At 38.0% G+C, this 26448-nt stretch overlaps 3 protein-coding genes across 27 annotated transcripts in view; 1 reads left to right on the forward strand and 2 right to left on the reverse strand.

Annotated features, from left to right (window-relative positions):
• LOC129755407 (gamma-aminobutyric acid receptor subunit alpha-4) overlaps positions 1–26448 on the reverse strand; it is a 706839-nt gene that overhangs the window by 644476 nt on the left and 35915 nt on the right. The gene's annotated exons all lie outside the window — the stretch shown is intronic.
• LOC129752550 (uncharacterized) lies at positions 5986–13851 on the reverse strand. Its single transcript, XM_055748324.1, has 4 exons — positions 12672–13851; positions 8584–12592; positions 6102–6263; positions 5986–6055 (listed from the first exon to the last, which is right to left on the reverse strand). The coding sequence occupies exons 1-4, from the start codon at positions 13849–13851 to the stop codon at positions 5986–5988; spliced, it is 5421 nt and encodes a 1806-aa protein (XP_055604299.1).
• LOC129755408 (UDP-glucosyltransferase 2-like) lies at positions 21456–24935 on the forward strand. The gene is made up of 3 exons (XM_055751896.1): positions 21456–21637; positions 21708–22886; positions 24525–24935. Exons 1-3 carry the CDS (start codon positions 21534–21536, stop codon positions 24799–24801), a joined length of 1560 nt encoding a protein of 519 aa, XP_055607871.1. The 5' UTR covers positions 21456–21533; the 3' UTR covers positions 24802–24935.

Here is a 26448-nt window from a genome sequence, read left to right on the forward strand (position 1 = left end):
AATCACACCAACGAAACAACAGAACGAAGCTTTCCGTACACGAATGCACACGAGCGATCGTCACCCGACGGACCAAGTGAACATTGCCTCACACCCTTCTCTCGTTCGTTTCCCGTTCCCTTGTATCTATCACTTTTAGCTACGCCTCGATGCGTTGTCCGATTGATGGGCTCGACTGCCGAACGAAAACGATTTGAATTTTAAATTCGCAGAACTGTACGTTCGTTTCGCTTATGTTTCCCCCGATTGCTGTTTACTCCTGCCGAGTTTACCCGAAGCTTACTTTCTGATGCTTTCCGAGTTGAACTTTCGATAGCATCATTGCAGTTTGAGTTTAACGAAATAAAATCGTTCTGCAAAGGAGGGCAAAGTGCGAGTATGTAGACTCGCAATTTTAACATCTCTGTTAATTGCGATTCAAAGCAAAATGACGATAATTTCGATAAAAACAGTGAACGGGTTTTTTGGAAGACAATTTTGAAGAGATGTTTTTGAATGCGACAACATTTTTCCTGATTTCCAAGTATCAATACCAAATTTTAGCTCTCTGAGTCTCAATACTGTTGAGCAGGGTTGATAAATTTCACCCATCACGCTTGACCTCACTAGTTTATTTTCATTAACCGAACGGCTCCGTACAAAGCCATGCGATCAGGGAGGGGGGGGGGATATTGTAGGGGTTTTACCTCCCCTCCCCCCCCTGAGAAATTTATTCCTACTAAAATTTTTAGATCATGAAATATATTTACCATAGTAACTGGAAATTTCTTGCCAAAAGATGTTCAATAATAAATGTTAATAAATATGTAAGAAAATTGGCTCGCCATCCGGCAGAATTCAGTCATTAATCACCTTAGGCCGAAGGACTAATTTATTTTACGACACTAAATGGCGTTCAACAATTGAAACTTATTTTAATCTCAAAACTAACACACAAAACCCAATCATATTAATGGATTTGGGATTAAAAGTGTAACTGAACAAGTTCCGAATTTGAAACCAACAATTTAAACATTAAAATTCATGCTTTGAATGCTAGTTTTAATACATTACAAGAATGGAAACCATGTGACAGTTGTTTTATGAATACTCCCGATCGATAGCATAAATGAATCTGAAACTACTATCCATTATTTTTTTACTGATCGTTTGTCGTTTTATTACATTACAAACTTTATGGTGCTAATCCATATTCCCGCCTATTTTTTTTCTTGCTCTCCTAAACTCTCAATTCCACATAGAAAAGGATTTTGATTAATTACACAAGGCCACAAAATTCACATTTTTCCGAAGTGCGAAAGTTTTAAGAACCTAAAATGATTCATTTGGTTGCCCTGAATCCAAATATGCGATTTGTTTTTAATCAGCTTTTATTTTTTAAATAGCTTTTGAAAATACGTCTAAAATCATTTTGCATTTTTGACAAAACCTTGATAAATTAATAATAAAGGTTTGAAAATAATTATCAACTTTCCTCATGACCGCAAGTACTTTCAACTTCTGCGAAAAATATTTAAAAAGATTTCATTTGTATGTAGTACGTTTTCCAGAGACTTAGCAAAGACGCACATTTTTTCATTCGAGCCTGATGAAATCTATTCAGAGCGCTTTCAGATGAAACGTTTAAAATAGGAACCGATTTGAAATTGGCGAAAATGTTTAAGGTAGATATAAAATTGAATGTGTGCGAATGGTTTTTATGATAAATTTACGAAATTTTTCTTCACACAGAAATCTAATCCAATCGGACGCATTTGTGGTGATTTCGAAACTTGAATTTCCCCTCTAACCCATATTCTGCTAAAATGAACCTCTCACTCCTCGTACCAGCCCCACCTGGAACACCTGAAATGGTAGCGGGCAAACCACAATCCGCAACTCTGCCAATATCAGGACCCGGAACGCCTTCCGGAATAGGAAGACTCTTCGCAAGTGGTGGTGGTCTCTCCATCGTAAACAGCACGATGTTTCCACTTCGGAGCAGGACGAATCCAAGAAAAAGTGTATTCTCCCGCTTCCACCGTGAATTTCTTTTTTATAAAGGTGCCTATCTGATTCCTGACAACATTTCTTTTTATTTGAAACCCGAAATTTCATTTAATTCTGAAGCAAAATTTCATAAAATTTTGAGTTGTTTCCGTTAAGTCGACCCAGTCGTCCTCTAAACGACTTTTAACGAAAACAACTCAAAAGCGCGAATACCTCTACTATTTATTTATGAGTTGTGCCTTTCTAATCAAAATTTCAGTTTTCCCAGTTTTGGCACATTTTGAATTGTTTTCCTTAAAATCTGAGTCAAGGAGAATTGACGGATCCTCACTACTCACTCGACGGAAAAAGCACGACTATAGCGCTATAAAAAGTCTGTTCAATGAAGTCTAGTCGAAACGAGTTGAAACAAGTAGAAATGGGTTGACAGTTGATCACCTGTCTCTTTCCAATTTACTTCGAACGATTTCTACCAGGTCAAAACGAATCCTGCTGACGAGCTGGATCGGTTTCGACTAGTTTCAACTTGCTCCATTGAACAGCGACCTGAGTAGTTTCGACCAAAACATTGGCTCGTTGAACAACTACCAGTTTATAGAAACCAGTTGAAACCGATTTTTACCAACAACGATTGAACGAAGCTAATAATAATAATAATAAATATGTTTCTTATTCGTCTTCGGTCGTTTGAATGCGATTGGTGAATGTTTGATTATGAAATTTTTTTAGATTCCCATGATGGGGGATGAGTGACTGGCAGTCAATTGAGTTTGACGGACCGTGAGGCTTCAAAGTCACAGCTTCAAGCCTCATAACGATAATTTTTCTCAAGCCTGCTGCTGAGCATATTGAGAACAGCCATAATTTCACAGAATATTGTGCAAGTTTACATCACAAAATCTGTGTCACAGAAAACAGAATTTTAGAAATATCCACAAATCTCACAAAGTTTTAAAAATTTTGGGCGTTTTTTCTCTAAAATTAATTTTTTATGTAAATATTGATTTTGTGCCTCTGATAAAATTGGTAATCTTAATAATTTTTACTTAAGTTAAATGTAAAAAGATGCAATTTGAAATGACTATGACATGAAATTAATAGAAAAAGCATCAAAGAAATCCTTCACAGAATTTTTTGGTAAAATCTCAAAATGTCAAACTAGCTTTCGTCAAAACACTTTTTTTTCAGCTACCTTGCCCACGACCTGAATTGTTTTTCCATCTTTGTATCTATATTAGGAAATTTTGTTAAAATTTTTTGATAACAATGTTTAAATTTAGTTTTTTTGGAAATTTACTGATAAAATAACCAGAATTTAAGACATGATTTGAGGCCTTAATGCAGTTTCGTTCGCCTACGTTCCAGTAAACAACCGCAGTGCCTTTAAATCATACAACCGTTTTATTCGGTTTTAATAATAATCCAACATTCTCGAGCGCGTATACAATGTTAGACATTTTCGGTCAACCATTATGAAGTCACCAAACGCACTGATGATAAACACTATTCATTGATGACGGCTCTAACGCTGCATTGTCAAACGTAATGTATGCGTTTCGGAATTCATTTTCTGGTTCAATGCTTCCACCTAATGTGGGCCTACCAAACTATTTGCCGTTTGCCGAAAAATCATTTATTCAGTTCAGTTTGAGCAGCATTTGCGCTGACTAAACTGTTATCTCTATGGTTCTCTCGTTTCGTTTCAGCCACCGACGACTGAAGGAAATTCTTAGTCTGTATAGGCATACAAGCAAATATCGAAGACATGTTCCTTCGTCGTCTTCGAGCGGCGGCATAGGACTAGTATAGCATTTATGCATTTTGCATGCGGTATTCCAGGCTATTTGCATGCATACCGGCAGTGTTGGCTCGACAGAGGAAAAAGCGATAGAGACCAAAGCACCGTTTATTGATGAAAACGGAGATGCACCTTCACTGTGTAGAGGTATCTTTTTCCAGAATGAAGTTGGGTCGGGTTATAAAGCGGGAGCCTGATGAATTTCCTCCTGCACACCGGAAGAGCAATTCAGCAGACACCGATGGAGCTCAGCAAACAACGGCAAACATCGGTGTTTTATAATGGTTTGCACACAAGCCGGTAAGCTTTTTTAACTTCCCACTTGACGGATCATCCCCCCTTACCAGTACTCTTTTTCAGCTAGTACTATTATAGGTGTTCCTTACCTATGTTATGATGTTTTTTTTTTTTATTTTTCAAATTGATGTACCTACGTGCCCGTTAAGTGGTTCAACATTTTCCAAACAAAAGACAAGTGCCCAGCGAGTAAAAATCCATTTCCCGTTCAGGCGACAATGACACTTGACACTTCCGGCGAGAGAAGCGCCGTGTGTTGTCTGTGCTTGATGCTTGAAGTGGCTTGAGGCCGGACGGATAACAATGCATGGAGAAAGTCCCTTCCGATCCGGTTGATTTTCTCGCTTCCCAAACTTGACTCCCCCACTACACTGGTTCGGATCAAAATATTTGTCTATCTCTAATCGAGGGTCTAGTCCGAAAGTGCTGCTCCATACAAAAACTCACACACACACGAACTTGCTACAAACGGCGTCATAAGCCCTGCATCATGGTACACAATATACTAGCTATAAACGGAGCCAATTTGGCACGGAGATATCGAGATTACATAACGAGTACCAGCGGGATTTTCCGAGTTTTATAGCGGAGGCGAAACAGCATCCCCCCCTTTGCTATTAGTCGATATCAGAATTTCGAACCATTACCACCAGTTCGAAAAATAAAATAAAAACATTAGATTTTACAGCCCTTTGTTCCTCGGCCAGGGGGTTGTTTGGAAAATTTGATGAGCTCAATAAAGATGGTGACAGTGGCAGCGAATGAATGTTGGGGAAAAGTTTTGTCCATCACATCCGGTCCAAAACGGCTACATACCTGGAATCGAAATAGAAAGGAGAAGATAAAATTAGTTAGTTATCGAAGGGTCTTTCGTTGCATTTAGAAAAAGAGTTGTTTTGTAACTTTTGGAAGCAAGGTTGCCAAAATCACAGATAAATCTAAAATTTCACTGAATTTTAAGCAAATTTTCATCGCAGAATCTGTGTCACAGAACACAGAATTTTGGAAATATTCACAGGTTTTACAGGTTTTTTTTTTTAATTTTTCAAATTTATATATTTTATGTTCGTTGACAATGGATCGATTTCTATCCTTCTTTTTTTGGAAAACTATGCTAAGATGCACCTAATGCTAATTGATTTTTCTTAAGTGCCCACAAAACTTGTGTAAAATATCCAACAATCGTTTTGACTCAATTTTTGTTTTTTGGCTGGGCCACCAGATGTCTCCAAGCACATCAAAGGGAACTGTTGAAACAAACTGAGAAAAAACAAACTTTTGGTCAGTTTTGAGCTGGTCGTATGAACTGTTTGGCATCGTTTTTGAAGTTTCGTAAAATTTTCATCACGTTTCATACTTGAAAAATATCGTGCAATTTAATCCCATTTTAATTCAAACTAGAAATTACTCAATTTTGAACAACGGGATGCAAAAGAGATACTCGAAAAAAAACCCGCTTCGAGATGTCTAGAATTGGTTCTAGAGTAAACTGGGGCAAGTGTACGCACTTAGTTGTGTACGTATTGTATTAAAGTAAGGCTCTTTACCTTTATTGTATGACGCAAAAAGTTTTGATTATGTTTGTAAACTTTGATAAAAAATCACATTTTTCAAAAATTACCAAAGCGTACTCTTACCCTACCAGTGGGGCAAGAGTACGCATGAGGTGGGGCAAGAGTACGCATATAATAAGCTCATTGTATTCCATTCTAGTCCGGTGTAAGTGAGGTCTTGAATCATTATAATCGTTTATTAAACAAAACAAAACCTTTATTTCATAAACAATAGTTAAAATAAAACAGTGATTTTATGGATAACGCTGTTCGCTTCAGCAAAGGCGAAACGACGCAAATCACTGAAAGTCAGACCGTAAAAAGCACTGGGCAGCGCTCTGCAGTGATTTACGATATCCTCTGACTGCTGAGGAGTAAAAACTGAAGTGAATTGTCCATGGTATTCAGCACCGAATCCCTGGTCGAGAAAAATGATTGTTATTCACAATTCAATACAAAAATACCTTCTGTTGATTACCTTCTTAAGGCGTTTACGCAAGGTTGATTCCGAAGTCCCGAGGCTTTCAGCAATCCGGCGCTTCGATTCTCCGTCCTTCAACCACTGCCTGGCGCTTTCCAGCATCTCCGGAGAGCAAATCTTCCGGCTAGTTTTCCTTTTGTACGTCCTGATTATTGAAAACTTGATTATTCGTTGGGTTAGCTATCCAAATGCTATCAAAAAGACCAAGGAAACCAACGCGTACTCTTGCCCCACCAAACCTGCGTACTCTTGCCCCCTACGACCATTTGTGAAAAAAGCTAAAAGTGCTAAATATTCCGATCATATCCTGGCATGAGTGTTCCACAGATTAAATCTATATTAATTATGTGTCCTTTGTCACGTATGCAGATTTGATAAGCGAATTTCCACGAAGCGTAATAATGGTTCCAAATACGCATAAAATTACATAAAAATTGAAAAAACTAAAACTTATCTCATTTCTCCGACGTGCGCGAACCAAACCACAAACAAAAACACATATGATCTGCTGACTCGATGACCTGTCAAACCGGTACAGTGTTGCTAATTTCAGTGTTGTTGTTTACTGTAAAAGCCTAGTGCGTACTCTTTCCGCCTGCGTACTCTTGCCCCACTTTACTCTAATGGATAAGACATATCGTAAAGAATATACCTTATTGACTGGATATTGCCGATTCGTCCTCTCCTTTATTAAAATGGACGTTTAACGATGACGATAAACGTCCAAATTATTCCAAAACTGTTAGTTATTTTGACTGTCTCAGTAGTGCAAAATTAAAGGAGTGAGATTCTAAAGTAACTCTTATTGCATTTATCTAACAAAAAATTGAACCCCTTTAAGAGCTGCATTAGTTTAATTATTAATGTGTTCATATACGATAAGCCTTTTCGAAAACTGGCACTTGAAAATTTGATCTGGTACTTTTGAACGCGCAATAGATGGCACTGTTTCAAGTCAATTTTTAACGTATTTTTTTAATGTCAGCATTTGAAATTTTGCACACTTTTTTTAAATTTTTTTGTTCAAGCTTGTACGTCTGTTCTCTGTGCCTAAAGTACATAACAAAAATATACTCATACGCTTATGATCTTAGTTTTGTCATGTCCTTTCACGTTGAAAAAGATTTTTTTATGAAACATCAATCAGTCGTACAAACGCAACCAATTTGCAAATCATAGCTTGTGGGGAATCGTGGGCCACTTTTGTGGGGTATCTTGAGCCACCTATATTTTTGTGTTTTTATACACATTCGGAACTTAAAATACGTTAATACTATCAGTAAAGTGCCAAATTAAGAGTTATGAAAATGTTTGGTCTATCTTTTCAAATGCGATAGAGATGTACATAAATCCTATATAAGGAATTTTGCCGAAATGTTCGCAAGCCAGATTTTAGGAGCTATTCGATCATACACAACTCTCTTTTTCATTTCCTCATCTGAAATTGCTTTAAAATAACTAAATGAATTGTGAAATTTCAGTTAAGGGGAAACTCATAAACTTTGCATGTTATCTAGTCCATTTGGATTTGGGTGGCCCACGTTTCCCCACAGTTTTTAAAAATCCAAAAAAAAAACTTTATTAAAACATTCAGAACTTGGGAAATTAGTGTATTTCAAAATAATGAAAAAAGGCCTCATGATACCTGTTACCGCAGGGGTTGAAGAGATGATTTATTTAGGACTTCTGAGGTTTCGGAATTGTTTTTGAGATAAGCTGGTTACCTTTGCTGTTTTCACTAACTTGATTTATTTTGAACTGATGCATTACATTTCATTTTCTGGCCTTTTATATTCATTTTCGTCCAGACTCTACGTTCTAGGTCTCAGTTCGGTCGTCCAGACTCTAAAGGTGCTGGGTCTCCTTTCTTTTGAAACTATAGGGTCTGATGAGATCCCCTTTCTACCTATTCAATCTCGAAGCTTCGCGACGCTTACTTCACCGCGTGAAAAGTGAGTGGAGCTGAGATCCCACTTTCCCGTTTTATTGGCACCCCGGATTTCCCTACTGTGAGCACGTTCTTTCTAATGCTGTCAGATTGGAATGAATATGAACGTGCCCCAACATGTAAACAAATCGCTTAATGTTTTGGAATCACCGGTAAGTCTAACAATTTTTCATTCCTAAATTCTTGTGTTTAACATGTTTTTTTTTTTGTTTATTTTAGCTTACATGACTATGCTTAATGCTAGGGTGGGCCTACCTAGAAGGAATAGGCAAAAAATGCAAAAAAAGGTAGGTTTTGGTGCTATTTTGATGTGTGGTGGTATCACGGTTTGCAGCCTCCCCAAGGTATGCTTTCAGAGGCTGGTGCGGCACGATATGGTGCCCCGGCAGTGGGTTGAGGCCGCAACATTCCGCCCACCAAAATTCTTCATGAATTTTCCCGTTCGGTTGTTGGAAGCTTACTTATGTTGTGTATGGTTTGAGTTATTTCTCCGGACTGGACCCTTACTGTTGCTAACCTGGGATGACCATCCGGACTATCGTGCAACTTCAGCACCCGACCTAATCTCCACTGGGTTGAAAGTAAATTTTTGGATCTGATGAGAACTAGATCCCCGGGAATAATCTCGTTCGAAGGTTTTTGCCATTTTCCTTTGATTTGGAGTTCGGGAATATATTCCCTGTGCCAACGTTCCCAGAAATGGTTCTTCAGCTCCATTATGTACCGGAATCTTAAGTCGTAGGGGACATCTGGATTGGGAAGATAATTTCCGTTTTCATTCTGCTCCTTGATGGGTCGTCCAATCAGCAAATGACCCGGTGTCAAGGCTTGAAGATCGTTTGGATCATTTGAGCATGGAGAAATTGGTCTTGAGTTCATGATTGCCTCAATTTCGATCAACAAAGTGGTAAATTCTTCGAAGGTTAAGCGCGCGTTTCCGGTCACGATGTTGAGGTGGTGTTTTGCGGTTTTTATCGCCGCTTCCCACAGGCCGCCTAGATGAGGGACTCCGGGAACGTTGAAATGCCACTGTGTGCCTCCAGCCGACAGGAAATTAGCGACTCGCTGATTGTGATCATCCGATTGGATTTTTTTGTACCATGCCCGCATTTCTCGCGATGCTCCTTGGAAATTTGTACCATTGTCGCTATAGAGATGTCCAACTGCTCCTCTACGCCCGATGAAACGCCTCAACGCTGCGAGACACGCGGTAGTTGTGAGTTTCGTAACCGCTTCGATGTGAACGGCTCTTGTTGCGTAGCATACAAATATAGCGATGTACCCTTTCGTTGATGTTGCGCCTCTGCCGCGACGATCGACCAATGTGATGGGGCCACCGTAATCGACTCCGCTGATGAAAAATGGGGGGGCCTGATTCACTCGTTCTGGTGGAAGCTGTCCCATGATTGGCTGAGTCAAACCACGCTCTGGGCTCTTTCGATAGCACGGAATGCAGCTCCAAACAGTATTGCGTGCCAAATTCCTTCCGTTTGGAACCCAAAATCGTCGCCGAGTGAACGCCAGTAGTGCTTGTGCTCCGATGTGATGATTCTTCACGTGTTCTTGATGAAACAAAACCTTCGCTAAACGACAACCTGCGGGTAGGATCCAAGGGTGTTTCGACTCGTAGATCATATCCGCCCTCGCCAACCTGCCGCCCACCCTGAGGAGTCCGCCATCCAGAAATGGTGTTAATGGCCACAGTTTACTCTTATGCGGCAAGGGTTCGCCTTGTTGAAGTGCCGTGATTTCAGCGTCGAACGCCTGATGTTGTGAATATCGGACGAGCATTCTTTCACCTGCCTCATAGTCACCCACTGATAAAGGACCTGTGTTTCGGTGTTCTCGGGGGAGTTGAATGTTGACGACGAAACGGATCATCCAGGATGTAACTCTGACCATAGTTCGATAAGATGAATACCTCGCTATGATGTCATCTAGAAGATCGCTAGCTACCATGTAGTAAGAAGCCACCTCTGCTGACCTGCGCTTCTCGTTGTCCATCGCCTCCTTCTCCTTTGGCGCAAGATGAACTTCTTGCGGCTCTCGTAAACTTTCAGGTTCCCAGTCCGGACCCGACCACCACAGATGATTTTCAGCAAGTGACACGGGAGCTGCACCTCGACTTAAGAGATCGGCTGGATTCTGATGGGTGCGTACGTGCCTCCAGTTGATTGCAGGAAGAATCTCGTTGATCTGCACCACGCGATTTGCTACGAACGTCTTCCATCTTGATGGGTCACCCGCTATCCACGCTAAAGTCGTCATCGAATCACTGAAGGCTAAGGTTTGGTTGATCTCTAGGCGAAGATTCTGCTTGACCGTCTTTATCAATTCTGCTAATAGTGCGGCAGCGCACAATTCGCTGCGAGGAATCGTTGGGCGATTGATCGGACAAACCTTTGACTTCGAGCACAGAAGGCGCGAACTGGTGTTACCATACTTGTCAATGGCGCGTAAGTAGATTACCGCCCCATATGCGAGCTCCGACGCGTCACAGAAACCGTGTAGATAGATGCGTGTGGGTTTGTCGATCGAGATGCTTCTCCTAGGCACCTTAATTCTCCAGACTTCTCGTAGATGGGTCAGGTACGTCCTCCATCGTTGGTTGAAAGAGGCCGGTAGCGGGTCTGACCAGTCACTGGCAATCTTCCATATCTCCTGCATGAAGACCTTTGCAATAGTTACGACGGGTCCGATCAATCCTAGAGGATCAAATATCTTCGCTATCGTTGAGAGCACTTGTCGTTTGGTGAATACGGCTTGGAAGGGATCACAATTCGCCACAAACACGAACAAATCACTGCGGCACTGCCATTTTAGCCCAAGCGTCTTGATTGTTGGGTCGGGTTCGAGGTCTAAGGCCAACTCACTTGCTCGGTCGTTGGGTGGAACAGCTCGCAGCACTGAAGATTCATTTGAGGCCCACTTGCGAATGGGAAATCCGCCTTTCTGTAGGAGTCTAGTCAGTTGCATCCGTTTCTCGATGGCTTCCTCGACGGTGTCAGCACCGGTCAAGCAGTCGTCGACGTAGATGTCATTTTCCGATTCCTTCGCTATCGGAAACTCGTTGCCCTCATCGATGAAAAGTTGTTTAAGGGTGCGTGTTGCCAGAAAAGGTGCGCATGCTAAACCAAACGTGACTGTGTTCATCCGGTACTCAGCCACCTTTCGACCCGGCTCTTGCCAGATCATACGAATCCGATCGCTATCCTCTGGTGACACTCTAACCTGCAGATACATTTTCTCGATATCTCCGGTTAATGCAACTCGATGGGTTCGGAAATTGAGAAGAATGCAGTAAAGAGACTTCTGCACGACCGGCCCTGTCATCAGCAAGTCGTTGAGCGTCACTCCGTTGCTGGATTTCATCGACCCGTTGAAAACCACTCGAAGTTTCGTCGTAGTGCTGTCCTCCTTCAGCACGCAATGGTGAGGCAGGAATATCGTGCGTTGCTGTTTCGTAGATGGCTCTGCTCTGCTTATGTGACCCGCTATGATAAAATTGTTGATGTATTCTTCGTACATCTTCTGACGTTCTGGATCCTTGTTCAGCCGTTTTTTCAGAAGATCAAACTGCTTTAATGCCTGGTACCCGGTCTCCGCAATCTCGACTGGATCTCGCTTGAACGGGAGTTTTACGACGTACCGCCCAGTATGGTCCCTGGTGGTGTGCTGTCTGTAGTGGTCCTCACACAACCGCTCTTCCACTGAGAGGTGGCGCTGCGGCACGAGGGTTTCCAGTTCCCAGAATCGAGAGACAAGTTGGTTCACTGTTGGTTCAGGTTCTGCTTCGTCATCAGACAGAGAAGTCATGAGACACAACGAGGGCTTGTTGCTGGCAGCTTCGGTGCGGCATTCTCCTGCGACGACCCAACCTAGAACTGTCTGCTGCAACACTGGCTTGCTTGGACCCAACGAAATGCGCCCGCCTTCCAAAAGCTGATAAAACACCCCGGCACCGATGAGCAGGTCAATAGAGGCTGGTTTGTTGAAATGCTCGTCTGCCAATGGTATGCTGGTATTCAACTTCCAACTGTCGATGTCGAACTGACGATGGGGTAACTGATCGGAGATCTTGTCCAGAATGGCACACTCCAGAGTCATCTGCAGGTTGGAATGCCTAGATCCGATGTTTACGAACGCTGCTTTCCTCAATTTGGTTGACATTCCCGATATTCCCTTCAACGGTATGTCGATACGGTGTGTCTCGGGCTGTAGTTGCTCAACAAGCTTGGTGGTGACAAAGGATGCTTGAGATCCCGAATCAAGAAGAGCTCGTGCCGAAATACGTTCACCTGATGCACTAGTCACCCAGATGATAGCCGTGGCCAGAAAAACAGACGAAAACGAATCCGAAGCTACATGGTTCACCGTTCCAAATGACAGATGTACCTGCGCTGGAACTAGGCTATCATGGAGCAATGTGTGATGAGCTTCGTTGCACTTCCTGCACCTTCCGGCATCGCAAGTTGCTACACCATGCTTAACGCGCAGACAGTTGGTGCAGAGATCCATACGATGTACTGTTTGTAAGCGTTCAGCAGACGACATCGATCTGAACTTCTGACAAAACAGTAGATAGTGGGGTTTTTGTTGACATACGTTGCACTTCGCACTGGCGCCTAAATATGCCCGTGCTGATGAAGCTTTGGCTTCGCTGCTGACTGCGATCAAATCTTCCGGACGATGGACGATGCGGAGGATTTCCCGATGGACGATGCGGAGCACCTCCCGATCGAAACGAAGAGTTATGCGCAGTCTCGAGCGCGTAGGCACGCTGGTCGATGAATCCAAGAAATTCTTCCACACTGGCTGGGAATTCAAAGATGGCTGTCCGGTCGATCCAATGTTGGCGCGTTTCGACATCCACCTTCATTAGTAAGAGGTGGATCAACCAACAATCCCGTTCCTCCCGTCGAAGGGCTGCTAAGGCTCGAGTTACATCATCCGCTGTGTCGTGCAGTCTCCGGAGCAAGAGGCCGGTTGCTACTGTAAACGACGGAATTTCAATGAATCGCTGAACGTGGTGAGCGACGATAAGATCCTTTCGATCGAACCGTCTTTTTAGAGCTTCGAGAGCGCCATCATAAGCGCTATCTTCCACCCTGACATGCTTAATAACTGCTGCTGCCTTACCCGATGTATACGTCTTGAGGTAGAACAGCTTCTGTGCCTTCGACAAATTCTCGTTTTTGTCGACTGCGCTGAGAAACAAATCGAAAAACGACGACCATTCACTGTATTCGCCGGTGAAAGTTGGTAGTATCCCTTTCGGCAAGTGAAGCTCCGGAGCAGTGAGCCGTACATGGGACCGGATTTGGGTTGCGCCTCCACCATCCGAGCTCTCCTGGATGAAATTCGCACCGACTGCTGGTGCTTCCGGAGCTAGTATCGATGAGTCTCGGCCTTCCTCTTCGGTTCCAAATGATTCGGCATCGTTGCTTCCGCTGTCTTCCTGCTTCGTGTCCTTCGGTTGCTCCATTGGTGCTAGAAGCTTGGAGATTCCGCCGTTCAACTTCGCTTTCGACGCGTTGAATCGCTTGATGATTGATTCCTCCTCATCCAAATGCTCCTCGATGTCGTCAACGGCAATGCATTGGTCGAGAATGTGGTTTTGAATTGCACGAAAATCCACCAAGAGGTCTTGGAGGCATTCGAGCTCCGCTTTCAGGTGCTCCAGGGCAGTTCCCTCAGGATTGAGGGCCTCGATGCGCTGCTCTGCTCGCCTGAGCCTTCCTTCGATGGCTGTCCGCTTCCTCAGAAGTGATTCCATGTTGTTCATCCTGTCTACAGCGCCAAATGTTACCGCAGGGGTTGAAGAGATGATTTATTTAGGACTTCTGAGGTTTCGGAATTGTTTTTGAGATAAGCTGGTTACCTTTGCTGTTTTCACTAACTTGATTTATTTTGAACTGATGCATTACATTTCATTTTCTGGCCTTTTATATTCATTTTCGTCCAGACTCTACGTTCTAGGTCTCAGTTCGGTCGTCCAGACTCTAAAGGTGCTGGGTCTCCTTTCTTTTGAAACTATAGGGTCTGATGAGATCCCCTTTCTACCTATTCAATCTCGAAGCTTCGCGACGCTTACTTCACCGCGTGAAAAGTGAGTGGAGCTGAGATCCCACTTTCCCGTTTTATTGGCACCCCGGATTTCCCTACTGTGAGCACGTTCTTTCTAATGCTGTCAGATTGGAATGAATATGAACGTGCCCCAACATGTAAACAAATCGCTTAATGTTTTGGAATCACCGGTAAGTCTAACAATTTTTCATTCCTAAATTCTTGTGTTTAACATGTTTTTTTTTTGTTTATTTTAGCTTACATGACTATGCTTAATGCTAGGGTGGGCCTACCTAGAAGGAATAGGCAAAAAATGCAAAAAAAGGTAGGTTTTGGTGCTATTTTGATGTGTGGTGGTATCACGGTTTGCAGCCTCCCCAAGGTATGCTTTCAGAGGCTGGTGCGGCACGATATGGTGCCCCGGCAGTGGGTTGAGGCCGCAACAATACCAAAAAAAATGTAGAAAACCTTTCCATTTTTTTTTATCTTTTAAAATAAATAAGTTATGAAACAAAGAAAAAAGTGGCCCATGATACCCCACTCTCCCCTACTAAAAAAAATCGGCAACTTTGTATGGAAGTCGAGCATATTGCCAGATAAATTAAGATAAATTAGCGCAAAAAACTTAAGTATAAGCTTTTTAAAGTTTATTAAAAAAGCTTAGATCGCTTGGCTCATAACAGGGCATTTTAGGTCATGTAATTTTTATTACGACATTGTAATGAATGTGTGAGATATCAGAATAAGTATGCGGAAAATTTGCCAAAATCTAATTTACTTATTAAAAAAAGAAGTTTTTAGATAATCGATGTTATTTCTTCATATTTTCAAATTCAAACAAATTTTAAAATCTCAATCAATCACAAACACTTTTTTGCACCCAATCAACAAGGTTTGGAAAAATGTTCAAAATCGTATTGATATGAATTAGGAATTTTAAAAATTCTATTTCTACTTTGATGGGCCATAACATTTATAATATTCAAAATAACGACTTCAGTTGTGTTATTCGAATTAAAATGTTCTTATTTCACTGAATCAGTAATTGATATTCTCATTTTTAAAAAAAAGTCATGGGTTAAGGGGTTAATTCAGTTCAAGGGTTCAAGGGTTTATTTTATTCAAAGGGATCAAAATCAAAGATACTATTTTTTCATTTTCTCCTAGTTATCAAAATAATAAATCAAAGGCAAAAAAATGCTCATTTTTGAAGTAAACAATAGAAACTTTTTATATGTTATTTAAATAAAAAAGAAAATAAAGAATCGTGAATTTGGTTGTAAATATTGAAAGCACAAAGCAAATACCAATTTACTCAAAATTGCGCATTGAAAGTCGCCACTTTAAAAAAGTTTTAGAACTTTTAAAAAATAACTAAAAAAATCATGATCGGTTAAAAAAAATGTAGAAATCAGATAAACGTTATAAATATTCTAGCGAAAATTTCAAATTTTTAAATTTCAAGCTCTAAATATTTGGTCGCTATCAATTGAAAAATTGGGTCCTGGAGAAGTGATATGAATAAAAGTACATACAATCTTTTGTATTAAGATTTATAGGTTTCCAAGAAGATTAATTTTTTTTTTTGAAAACGAATATTTAAAATTGAAGAATAAAGTTAAACTTATTAAATATTATTCAAAAACTTAAATAAAGACTTCATGTAAAACATGGTGAATTTATTTAAACATTAATACAAAACTTGAGGATAAAAATAAGATAAGATCATTATAATGATTGGTTTTTAAGAATTAAGAGTCCCACACTCTAATCTTTTGTCAGATTTGGTCTATCGCCTCTAGTTTTGTTGATAATGCGTTCATATGTTGTAAAATGAATCAAATTTCAGTTAAATCAACCATTGATAACTGATGAAATAAAAAACTTACCTAGTACTTAATAATATGTACAATGATTTTAAAAAGTGATACTCTACAATTTTTATAAATTTTAGTAGATATCACTACGAGTTTTTTGACTGCTTATTTTTATTTTATTCAAAAATTGACATAAATATTATGTTATTAAGTTTAAAATTTTTTGGAAAAAAAAATCATCAGGAGCAACATTATTTGCGCTCTTCAGGAAATTAGATCATTTATTTAAAACCTTAGTTTGTAAAAGTTTTTTTATATTTCACAGTTTTGTCATAAAAAAGTGCCAAAATTTCGTTAATGATTTTTCCTATTCCCAAAAGCTACTTCAAAAACATTATCGAAAAAAAAGTAAATTGAATATTTTATTTCAGGGCACACAAATTAATCAAAAATAGATCATAAATGCTTTGCACCTCGGAAACATGTGGGTTTATTGTCTTGTGAAATTAATCAAAACTCTTTTAAATGTGAAGCTAAGCGTTTAGAAGAACAAGAATCACAAAATAAAATTGAGGTTGAAAGTGGTTTTTTGGAGAATGTTTCAATTCAGCAAAAATTTTGTAATGACATAAACGACTTTCTTCATAACAAAAGTGATTAGTTATAAAGCAATGGATATTAAATATGTGCAAAATTTTTCTTTTGCTAATTTTGTTGACTATCATAAGTAGTACGGGGCATCATGCAACATTTGTGTACCACAACAGTTTTTATTTAAATAAAATACAGACCCCGTTAGATTTTGGCAACATGCCCGTACATTTAGTGAAGACAAAATCGAATGTTGCTAAAAAACGAACGGTTTTTCTTCTCATCTTTTTTTTCATTTATTTTTACAAAATAACAATTTATATTATCAAAAACGTTGTTTTTAATCAATTTTCGACCATTTGTATTATTTTTTAAAGATTTCTTCCATCATGTTTTTGATGCATTTTGAACTTTCTTGTTTTGTTTATAATGTTTGTTTTTTTTGTCATATTTGCCTTTTTTGTTATTCTTCATAATTTTTTAGTTTAGTATTTTCATATTCAGTCTTTAGCTTGTATTTGTATTTTAACTTTTTGAATTTTTCATCTTTTTGTCGTTTTTATAAAATTTAAAAAAAATCTTTAGTTTTTATTGCTGCATTTTATCACCATTTCAGAACAAAAAAAACATTTTTATAGTGTTTGTCTTAATTAAATTGGTCCTGTTATAACGAAAACTGAAAGGTAATGTTGTTTCTAAAAACCGTTCGATATTGGTACATGTGCCAAAATCGAATGTTGCCAAAAACGAACGGGGTCTGTATAGTAAAGTTATGAATGAATGATAACAGCATGATAACGACTTAGTTTCTCACATCGCGAAATAGTTTTTATAGGTTTTTGATTCTCATAGAAAATTAGAAAAATCGAACAATAGATGTACAAATTTTTACATTTTTCGATGCCGTAAAAAATTCTACCCAGTATGACGGATTGGCTAAATGATATCACCTACAAACTTTATATTGCTTTAGTTATCCTATTCCAAAACTGATGGTGTAAAAATAGTTTTCGGATAGATAATTACCAATTTTTTAAAATAAATATTTTTATAATTCGGTTACCATTCTGGGAAAAATGCATAAAAATGCAAATCATAGATTCACCTTTTAAATCTCGTTTCCATATGCTGGAATATGATTGTTTTGCATCAGGCGTTTGTTAATTTCAAAATTTCATCAAACCAAACATTAATTTTTATAATTTCAGCTAGCAGTATATTTTACCCCTAAATGTATGCAACATCTTTATGCTTTTTCTTTAAAAACATTTTCGGCAGAAAAAATGAAAAATTTAATTCGAACGAAACCAAAAATTACTGCAATTGGTGTTTTATGCGCCATGACATCACAAAATAATCAAAAACTATAAAATTTCAAACTTTTTCATTTAATTTTTCATTAAGAACAAAGTTTGTTCTATCTTACCCCATTTTCTTAGTAAGGTGAAAATCGCATGTTTTTGTAAATTTTAAAATAACTGGTGAAACTAACAATATTTCTGACAACGTCAGTTTGATGTCCCATTAACCTTAAATTTTTGATGTACAAGCCGTCTGTGAACATAAAATTTTTAGAAGCCATTGAAGTTGAAAAGTGTTGCATTAACCCCCAGTTGACGGTAATCACCTGTGTGGTCCAACAAAATAATAAAAATAAAGTGGGCCATTTTGACACATGGGTTCACTCTGTTACTCAGCTGGGAATGAACCTGTGTCACTTCACCTACTTCGAGGTTACTCGACAATCGGAACCTCACGTGCGGCGCAGAATAAGGCCAATAACCAGGAATTTTTTAATAAAATCAGATGAGTTTTGACAAAAACCTCGAGCTCCCAAAATTTAGAAAAGCATGAAACTTAAAAAACAAAACCAGACTTGAAATATAAATAAATTGAATTTCTATCTGTATTGAAAACAATTAGAGAATTACCAATTGAAAAATTAAATGCTGAATTCAGGATATTTACTTCAGTAAGTGAAAATTTCAAGATAAAAGCACATCAGAATCAATAGAAAATACTTCAGTTGTAAAAATTTTAAATTGAATTCGAAATCTAGGATAGAAACTGATACGATAACTCAAAAACGAATCTCAGAATGGATGATTGGACCAAACTAAAGTTTTTTTTTAAATAAATTTTCGCAAATTTCAATAAATATTAAAAGGCTTACAATAATTTTGCATAAGACCTGATCATACTTATGCTTATAAATTGAGCATTCTAGATTTATGTGCCATTGATTTTCAATGTTTTTCTTCAATTTCTTCATATTTTTTTTTAAAATTTGAATCATTCCCAGCATTTGCTCTGATATTGTCCGGCTAAAATTCAGGATTATTTTTCTGTGAACTCTTTAAATCAATTTGAGTAGACAATTATTATAGATTCCTAACACATAACGGTAAAGTTTAAATTAAAAGCTATATAACTAGCAAGACATTCAAACTTAATAAAAATGGGAGGTGTTTTACTTGGTAATAGCTATTTTGTTCTGCAATTCTTGATTCAAAAACTAATAAGTAGGTAGTGTAATTAGTTCAAATCTCAACCAAGCTAAAAAAAAAAATTCCAGTCGCCGTAAAGGCTTAAAATTTTATTTTACTATTGAGAATAAATTTCATATTCAAAATAGAGCACTTCATTCACTGGGAACTCCTAAAATAAAAAAGTATTATACCTCTCTTCATTCTTGATTTTTTTTTCGAATAATCACTGAATTCTGCCTAGATTTTTCCGTATTATGTTTGAAAAAAAATCAGATATAATTCTTAGATATTTTACCAAGTTAAAAAAAAATTAAACTATTAGAGATATAATGTCAAGTGGACCCTTTAGCTGTTATATTTTTCGTGTTAGTTCCGATTTTTTTATTTCTATTTTCTATCCTAGTACTTGGTATAATTAAAGTAATGTTAATTCTTTTTACTAGGGGGGACTAGGTTGGAGAGCCCGATGAAATTGCCCCCACCTCCCCTTCCCCTCTTTATACGACCTTGCTTAGGGGTATAAAAATTCTACAAAATGTTCTACTAGTTCCAATCATAAAAATAAATGTTTGGATAGATGAAACTAAACAATAATATTACAGCATACGGTAACGAGATTTACATGGTGTCTCATTGACTTTCATTTTATTGCAATTGTCCCCAAACAGATAACTGAATGAATGTTGTAAATATTTACCTAAAAAAAATTGGAAATTGTCTGTTAAACATGTTTATACATTAACCATGATAAACATGGTATACAAATGTTAAATTTAACCTTTAGGGTTGACGTTATTCAAAATCTTAGAAAAATAAATCCAAAACAAACATGCTTCAATATAGATTTGCCACCAAATGCTCAGAAAAAAATTTACTCAAATCATAAGAAAGCTGAAGATAGAAACTATGTCATGTGAACAAAAAAAACATTTTGAAAAAAAAAAGTTAAATAGATGTGTAGAAACCGTAATAAAAGTTAAAATGTTAAAACTTCAATCAGATGGAAAGCAACTTTTCAACCAATGAACCATTAAGCTGTTTCAGTAACAGTTGAGAAACTTTGAAAAGTGGATTGGACGTATTTTGACACATTTTAGCATTTTAAGATTTCATAACTTATATTTTTTGTTTAGCATCTAAGCGCTAATGAAATTGCTCCACTAGAACTGGTTGAAAAAACCTTTCTAATGAATATAAATTTATTGCAAAAATCTTGTATCAATATACTCAAAATTAAGTGCAAAATTGCATTTGGATATAAGAAAATTTGAGGAATTGCGAATTGACGAAGAGCTCGAAAAACAGTTACCTTTGAAAAATCTCGTATTTCATATTTTGGAAATCCAAAGATGAAAAGTGTGTCAAGTAACGTCAACTTTCCAATCAACTTTTCAAAATTTCCTACAGTAACTGAAACAACTTTGACGATGAATTGATTGAAAAGTATGGCTTTTGCCCTACTTTTTTTACATTTTTTGTTGTCATGATCTTATTAAAAATTAAAAAAAAAAAAAAAGATGTATATCCTCGTTCAAAACATATAGCTTCTAACTATAGTTTTTATTACTTGAAAAATGATTTTTTTCGCGCATTTGGTAGCTGATCCATTTCTTCGATGTATGTTTTTTGTTTTTTTGTTTTTATAGATATTTAATAACATAAAAGTGAATAGACATAGCTGAATATTGTCTGAAAATTATATCAAACACTCAAATTGTCAATTTGAGACTCCAAAAACATTCACAAGTTAAAATATCTGGCACGCATAAGGGTTTAAAACTCAAGTCCACATCTCGGGATTCTGTGAATATTAAAATGGTTCTTCAAATATGTACCTTCTTTGAATCGTAACTTTGTGAATGAAATAATGAGTATGCTATGTGATCCAGTTGCTGAATTTAAAATTTTCGTGATTTCTTGTGGACTAAGTAAATTCTTTTACCACAACAGTTTTCGGATTAAATTTTTAATCATTATCCATGTGCGTCTATTACTCGGTACCAAAACCCTTATTTTGAATGCATAAATCTTAAAATATTGGAACACTCCATTATTAAAAATACACCAATCCTACCAAAGTTCAAACAACAAAGGGTCAAGTACAAATCGCGATAATTGGTGCGAAAACAAAATTCTACCCACCTTGAAATTTGTCAACCTATCTTTAGATTCCGTCTGCTAACCGTTTTGATTCTCTTATCTTCGCCATACTGCTTCCATCTTCAATGACTCAAAAGGTAACGGCTCTAGAAGCTTGACAGAATGTTTTCAATTGAAATTACGTGTATGAAATGTGTACGATGCTTAGAATCGGAACATCGCTCTTACACTTGTTATCTGCAAGTCCACTGATGAATTGATTTACGCATTTTTTGTTTCGTTTTTTTCCTTTATTGCCATTGAGCTTGACCAAACAACGGTCAAAATTTTGATCAATTTAGTATAACGATAGCCGGTGCTTGAAGTGGATGTGACCTAGGCACTTGGCAAAGTGGGAAGCAAAAATGTTGCGGTTCTTTTTTACAGTTTTTGCGATTAGTATCAGCATCTGTAACGGAGCTAACATTCTCTACATCGATGGGATCCCATCGCCCAGCCACTTCATCTGGTAAGTTGGTTGGTTTTTGATTGCTTTTTAATTGAATGATCGCTCAAGTTTTTTTTCCTCGGTTTGGCAGGCATCGTTCGCTCATCTATGGATTGGCAGCCAAGGGTCACAACGTTACGGCGCTCAGTGTGGACGTCGAAAAAAATCCTCCGCCCAATGTGCACTTTATTCACGTAGAGGGAGTCTACGAAATGTTGCATGAGGATGGACACGAGACCACGGATTATTTTGAAATGAGTAAATACAGCACCATCGAGATGTTGAACATGTTTAACGATTACAGCTTGGCAGGCTGTGAAGTGTCGTTAAAATCTAAGGGTTTGAAGCAACTTTTGGATTATCCGGATGATTTCAAGTTCGATGTCGTTATCGACGATTTCCTTCAGGGTCCTTGTATGTCAGCTGTTGCCCGGCACAAGTTCAAGAGACCTCCCTTTATTGCAGCTACCGGATTCCATGGATTGTCCATTACGACGAGCTTAACAGGAGCTTATGTCTATCCCGGAATGACTCCCAATCATGAGTTCGATGCCCCCGAAGAGATGAGCTACGTTCAACGTTTTAAAAACTTCTTCATCAGTCACTACGAAGAGCTTGCTCGAAGCCATCATCTTATACCCGCAACAGATAAGATCGTACGAGAACAGTTTCCAGAGCTTCCCTACGTGGGAGAGTTCGAAAAAGATACGCAAATCGTACTGCTCAACTCCAATCCAGTAATTCAGTACTCGGAACCGTCCATGCCAAACCTCATCTCGGTAGGAGGAATGCAAATCAAATCTCCCAAAGAACTTCCAGCTAACCTCAAAGAAGTGGTCGACAACGCCAAAAACGGGGCAATCCTATTCTCTCTCGGTTCAAACGTTCGAAGTGATCTACTCGGAAATCGGCGAATTATTGCCATCCTGAATGCGATGGCTCAATTTCCAAAATACCAGTTCCTCTGGAAGTTCGAATCCGATAGTATGCCAATAGAGATCCCCAAAAATGTCCTGATCCAAAAGTGGATGCCCCAGAACGATCTATTAGCTCACCCGAATTTGAAGCTGTTCATAACCCACAGTGGGCTGTTGAGTACCCAGGAAACGGTTTGGCATGGAGTTCCGATCATTGGATTTCCGGTGTTTGCCGATCAGAACCGGAACATCAACTATTGCGTTAAGCAGGGTGTCGGAATTCGTCTTGCGATTGAGACCGTTACAACTGATGTTTTGGTGGACGCCATTCGAAAGGTCACTACGGATAAGAGGTAAGGCGATTGGGGTATAACACGCGAATTGCTTGAAAAAAAAAACAATTGATTAACGTGGGTTCATGAGCGAAACAATCTCCATTACTCTAATATGTGTTGTGAGCCTACTTGGTTGAATAATTCTACTGAATCAAAGCAATCGAAAAATTCCCTTCAATTCAACTACGGTATAAGAAAATTTCAGATACCTGTATTTCGATAGCAACTTACTATCTTCTTCAGTGATCAATCGAAAACGGTCCCTGAAGAATGTAGTAAGTTTCTATCGAAATACCGAAAAAAACTTTTCTTATACCGTGGTTGAAATAAAGGGAATCTTTCGATTGCTTTGATCTCCATGAAATTTTAATGTAATTTGCTTTCTATAATAAAACATGTCATGAGACATGAGACATGAGACATGAGACATGAGACATGAGACATGAGACATAAGACATGAGACATGGGACATGATACATGAGAAATGAGACATGAGACATGAGACATGAGACATTAGACATGAGACATGAGACATGAGACATGAGACATGAGACATGAGACATGAGACATGAGACATGAGTCATGAGACATGAGACATGAGACATGTGGCATGAGACATGAGACATGAGACATGAGACATGAGACATAAGACATGAGACATGAGACATGAGACATGAAACATGAGACATGAGACATGAGACATGAGACATGAGACATGAGACATGAGACATGAGACATGAGACATGAGACATGAGACATGAGACATGAGACATGAGACATGAGACATGAGACATGAGACATGAGACATGAGACATGAGACATGAGACATGAGACATGAGACATGAGACATGAGACATGAGACATGAGACATGAGACATGAGACATGAGACATGAGACATGAGACATGAGACATGAAACATGAGACATGAGACATAAAACATGAGACATGACACATGAGACATGAGACATGAATGAGACAAGAGACATGAGACATGAGACATGAGACATGAGACATGAGACATGAGACATGAGACATGAGACATGAGACATGAGACATGAGACATGAGACATGAGACATGAGACATGAGACATGAGACATGAGACATGAGACATGAGACATGAGACATGAGACATGAGACATGAGACATGAGACATGAGACATGAGACATGAGACATGAGACATGAGACATGAGACATGAGACATGAGACATGAGACATGAGACATGAGACATGAGACATGAGACATGAGACATGAGACATGAGACATGAGACATGAGACATGAGACATGAGACATGAGACATGAGACATGAGACATGAGACATGAGACATGAGACATGAGACATGAGACATGAGACATGAGACATGAGAAATGAGACATGAGACATGAGACATGACACATGAGATATGAGGCATGGATGCTATGACCAGAAATGATGAAAACGATCTTCGGATGACCCCTTTTGAAAGGGGTCGTCCATACAAGTCAAATATTGTAGCGATAATGGCGTTATTTTACATCGGATTATGATGAAAATTTGAGTGTTTTGAGGGACAAACAATCGATTCCTGGTATTTGTGGAGGGTTTGTGAAAGGTTAAATTGACGTACCTAATTTATAAGTAATAACATAGTATTTTCAATATTCCCTCCCGCAGCTACCGCGAAAACATGCAACGACTGTCGAAGCTGTTCCGGGATCAACCGGAACATCCGTTGGACCGTGCCATCTGGTGGGTGGAATGGGTACTAAGAAACCCGGATACCCGTATCCTGCAATCCAATGCCATGAGCCTTAGCTGGTGCGTTAAATACTCCTTCGATGTGATCATCCCGTTGGTTTTGGTTGTGGTAGCCATTGCGAAACTGACGATCCATTTGGTGACTTCCGTTTTGTGCAAGAAAAGTGATAACCGGAAGCACAAGCGAGAATAAGGTGATAAAAAGGTGGTGCAGTGATAAAAAAAATGTACTCAGGTATTTAATGATAGCAAAGGAATTTGTTTTAATGAAAGTCTCTGCTTAAAGAGAAAAAAAACACAGATGTATAGCTGTAGGTTATAAAATAAAGGAAGGAATAAATTTTCTTGAGGTATCAATTGAAATATCACTTATTTCATCATCGAAAGAAATTCCAAAAAGTTAATTAAATATTTGCCTGCCTATCTTATCGTAAATTTTATATCAGTGTAAGTTCAATTTGGTCAATAATAACACGAGGGAACAAAATTAACACTAAGGTGCAAAGAATTTAATAATTCTGAATTTTTGTTTCCTATCCGGAAATTCCTGGGAATTAAAAAAAAATCCCGAATCCCGGGAAACTAAAAAATCCCGGGAATTTCCCAAAGTCCTAAATAACTTACAATTTACACTATCTAAATAAGAAAATTGCTTCAGATTGAGCAACGGATAAGGTGGTCCTACCTTGATATATAGTTTTTCAGAATTAAATAAAAAAATTTCCGTTCGAAAACTTAGTGTAAAAGAGAAAAACAACGAAGAACCTATAAAACCAAACAATTCCAATAAAGAAACGCTACGACAAGAATCATAATGGTATATTTTTCAAACCTGATCATTGAAAACCTTCGTTTCGTAAACTGTTTACAGTAGCAAAATCATCGGCGAAGAAATGACATAGTTTTAAACAAAATGATAGTTAATGGAAATTTTTCGAGATTTGGTGAATAATCTGAAGTCTACTTTATCAACTTCGATAGTGAAAAATCTTTCTCTAACATTTAAAATTTTTGCTGCAAGAATCAGTCAAATTTGTCGTTTGAAGTACTTATTTTTTTAGTCTTGGGTTTTATAATTGCTAATTTAATTATTGAGTAATTTGACATGCTTTCAATACAACTTCCGAAAAATTTAAAATGTGTAAAGTGTGTAAAAATTTTTATTTTCGTTTCTTCTCGGGATCTTGAGAATTCTCGGGAAAAGGATCGTCAGATTTTATGATTCCCGAAAACGCTCAAATGGCCGGAAAATTGACACTCTATATATGCAATTAGTTTTCAACTGACAGCTCTGTGGTGAATCCATACAACTATTGGGCCATTTACATGATTACATGATAATTTGAAAAAAAAAAGTTTAAAAATCATTAAATAAATATGTTTAATGTTTTAGAAAAAACTATAGCACATGACAATGATTTTGAAAATAATAGTTTTTATTCAAGGATCAATTTTCCAAAAGATCGCGAGTAGTTTTGAATTCTAAAAAAAGGGATAGAAGATTTCTATTTGACAAACAATAAATACTTATAGACTTTCTTGAATTATGTTAGAAACAGTTGGAATGTAACCTATGATCTATTCAAAAATCTAATATTGAACAAATTCTTTTTAAGCGTTGAATTTCTGAAACTGAAATATCCAGACAAGATCTGAATCCTTGATTGATTGAAGAAATCATAATCGGTATCAAGTTTTTATGAAACTTTAGTTCACCAATTAAAGATCGATCTTACTCCAAACTGATCAATTTAATAATTTTTACTCATCATTTCATCAAAATTAGAGGTGATAGACAAAATTTTACGAATGTTCTAAAATCAGGATGCCAAAATCTTTC

This window comes from Uranotaenia lowii, chromosome 3, assembly GCF_029784155.1.
Source record: "Uranotaenia lowii strain MFRU-FL chromosome 3, ASM2978415v1, whole genome shotgun sequence".
NCBI lineage: Eukaryota > Metazoa > Arthropoda > Insecta > Diptera > Culicidae > Uranotaenia > Uranotaenia lowii.

Coding starts and splice junctions, on each gene's coding strand:
- LOC129755408 (XM_055751896.1), top strand. CDS start 21,534: ATGTTGCGGTTCTTTTTTACAGTTTTTGCGATTAGTATCAGCATCTGT. Junction 21,638..21,707: donor TCGCCCAGCCACTTCATCTG/GTAAGTTGGTTG, acceptor TCGGTTTGGCAG/GCATCGTTCGCTCATCTATG. Junction 22,887..24,524: donor AAGGTCACTACGGATAAGAG/GTAAGGCGATTG, acceptor TCCCTCCCGCAG/CTACCGCGAAAACATGCAAC.
- LOC129752550 (XM_055748324.1), bottom strand. CDS start 13,851: ATGAACAACATGGAATCACTTCTGAGGAAGCGGACAGCCATCGAAGGA. Junction 6,264..8,583: donor AGTCCGGATGGTCATCCCAG/GTTAGCAACAGT, acceptor TTCAATAATCAG/GACGTACAAAAGGAAAACTA. Junction 6,056..6,101: donor AAGAAGGTAATCAACAGAAG/GTATTTTTGTAT, acceptor TTTCTCGACCAG/GGATTCGGTGCTGAATACCA.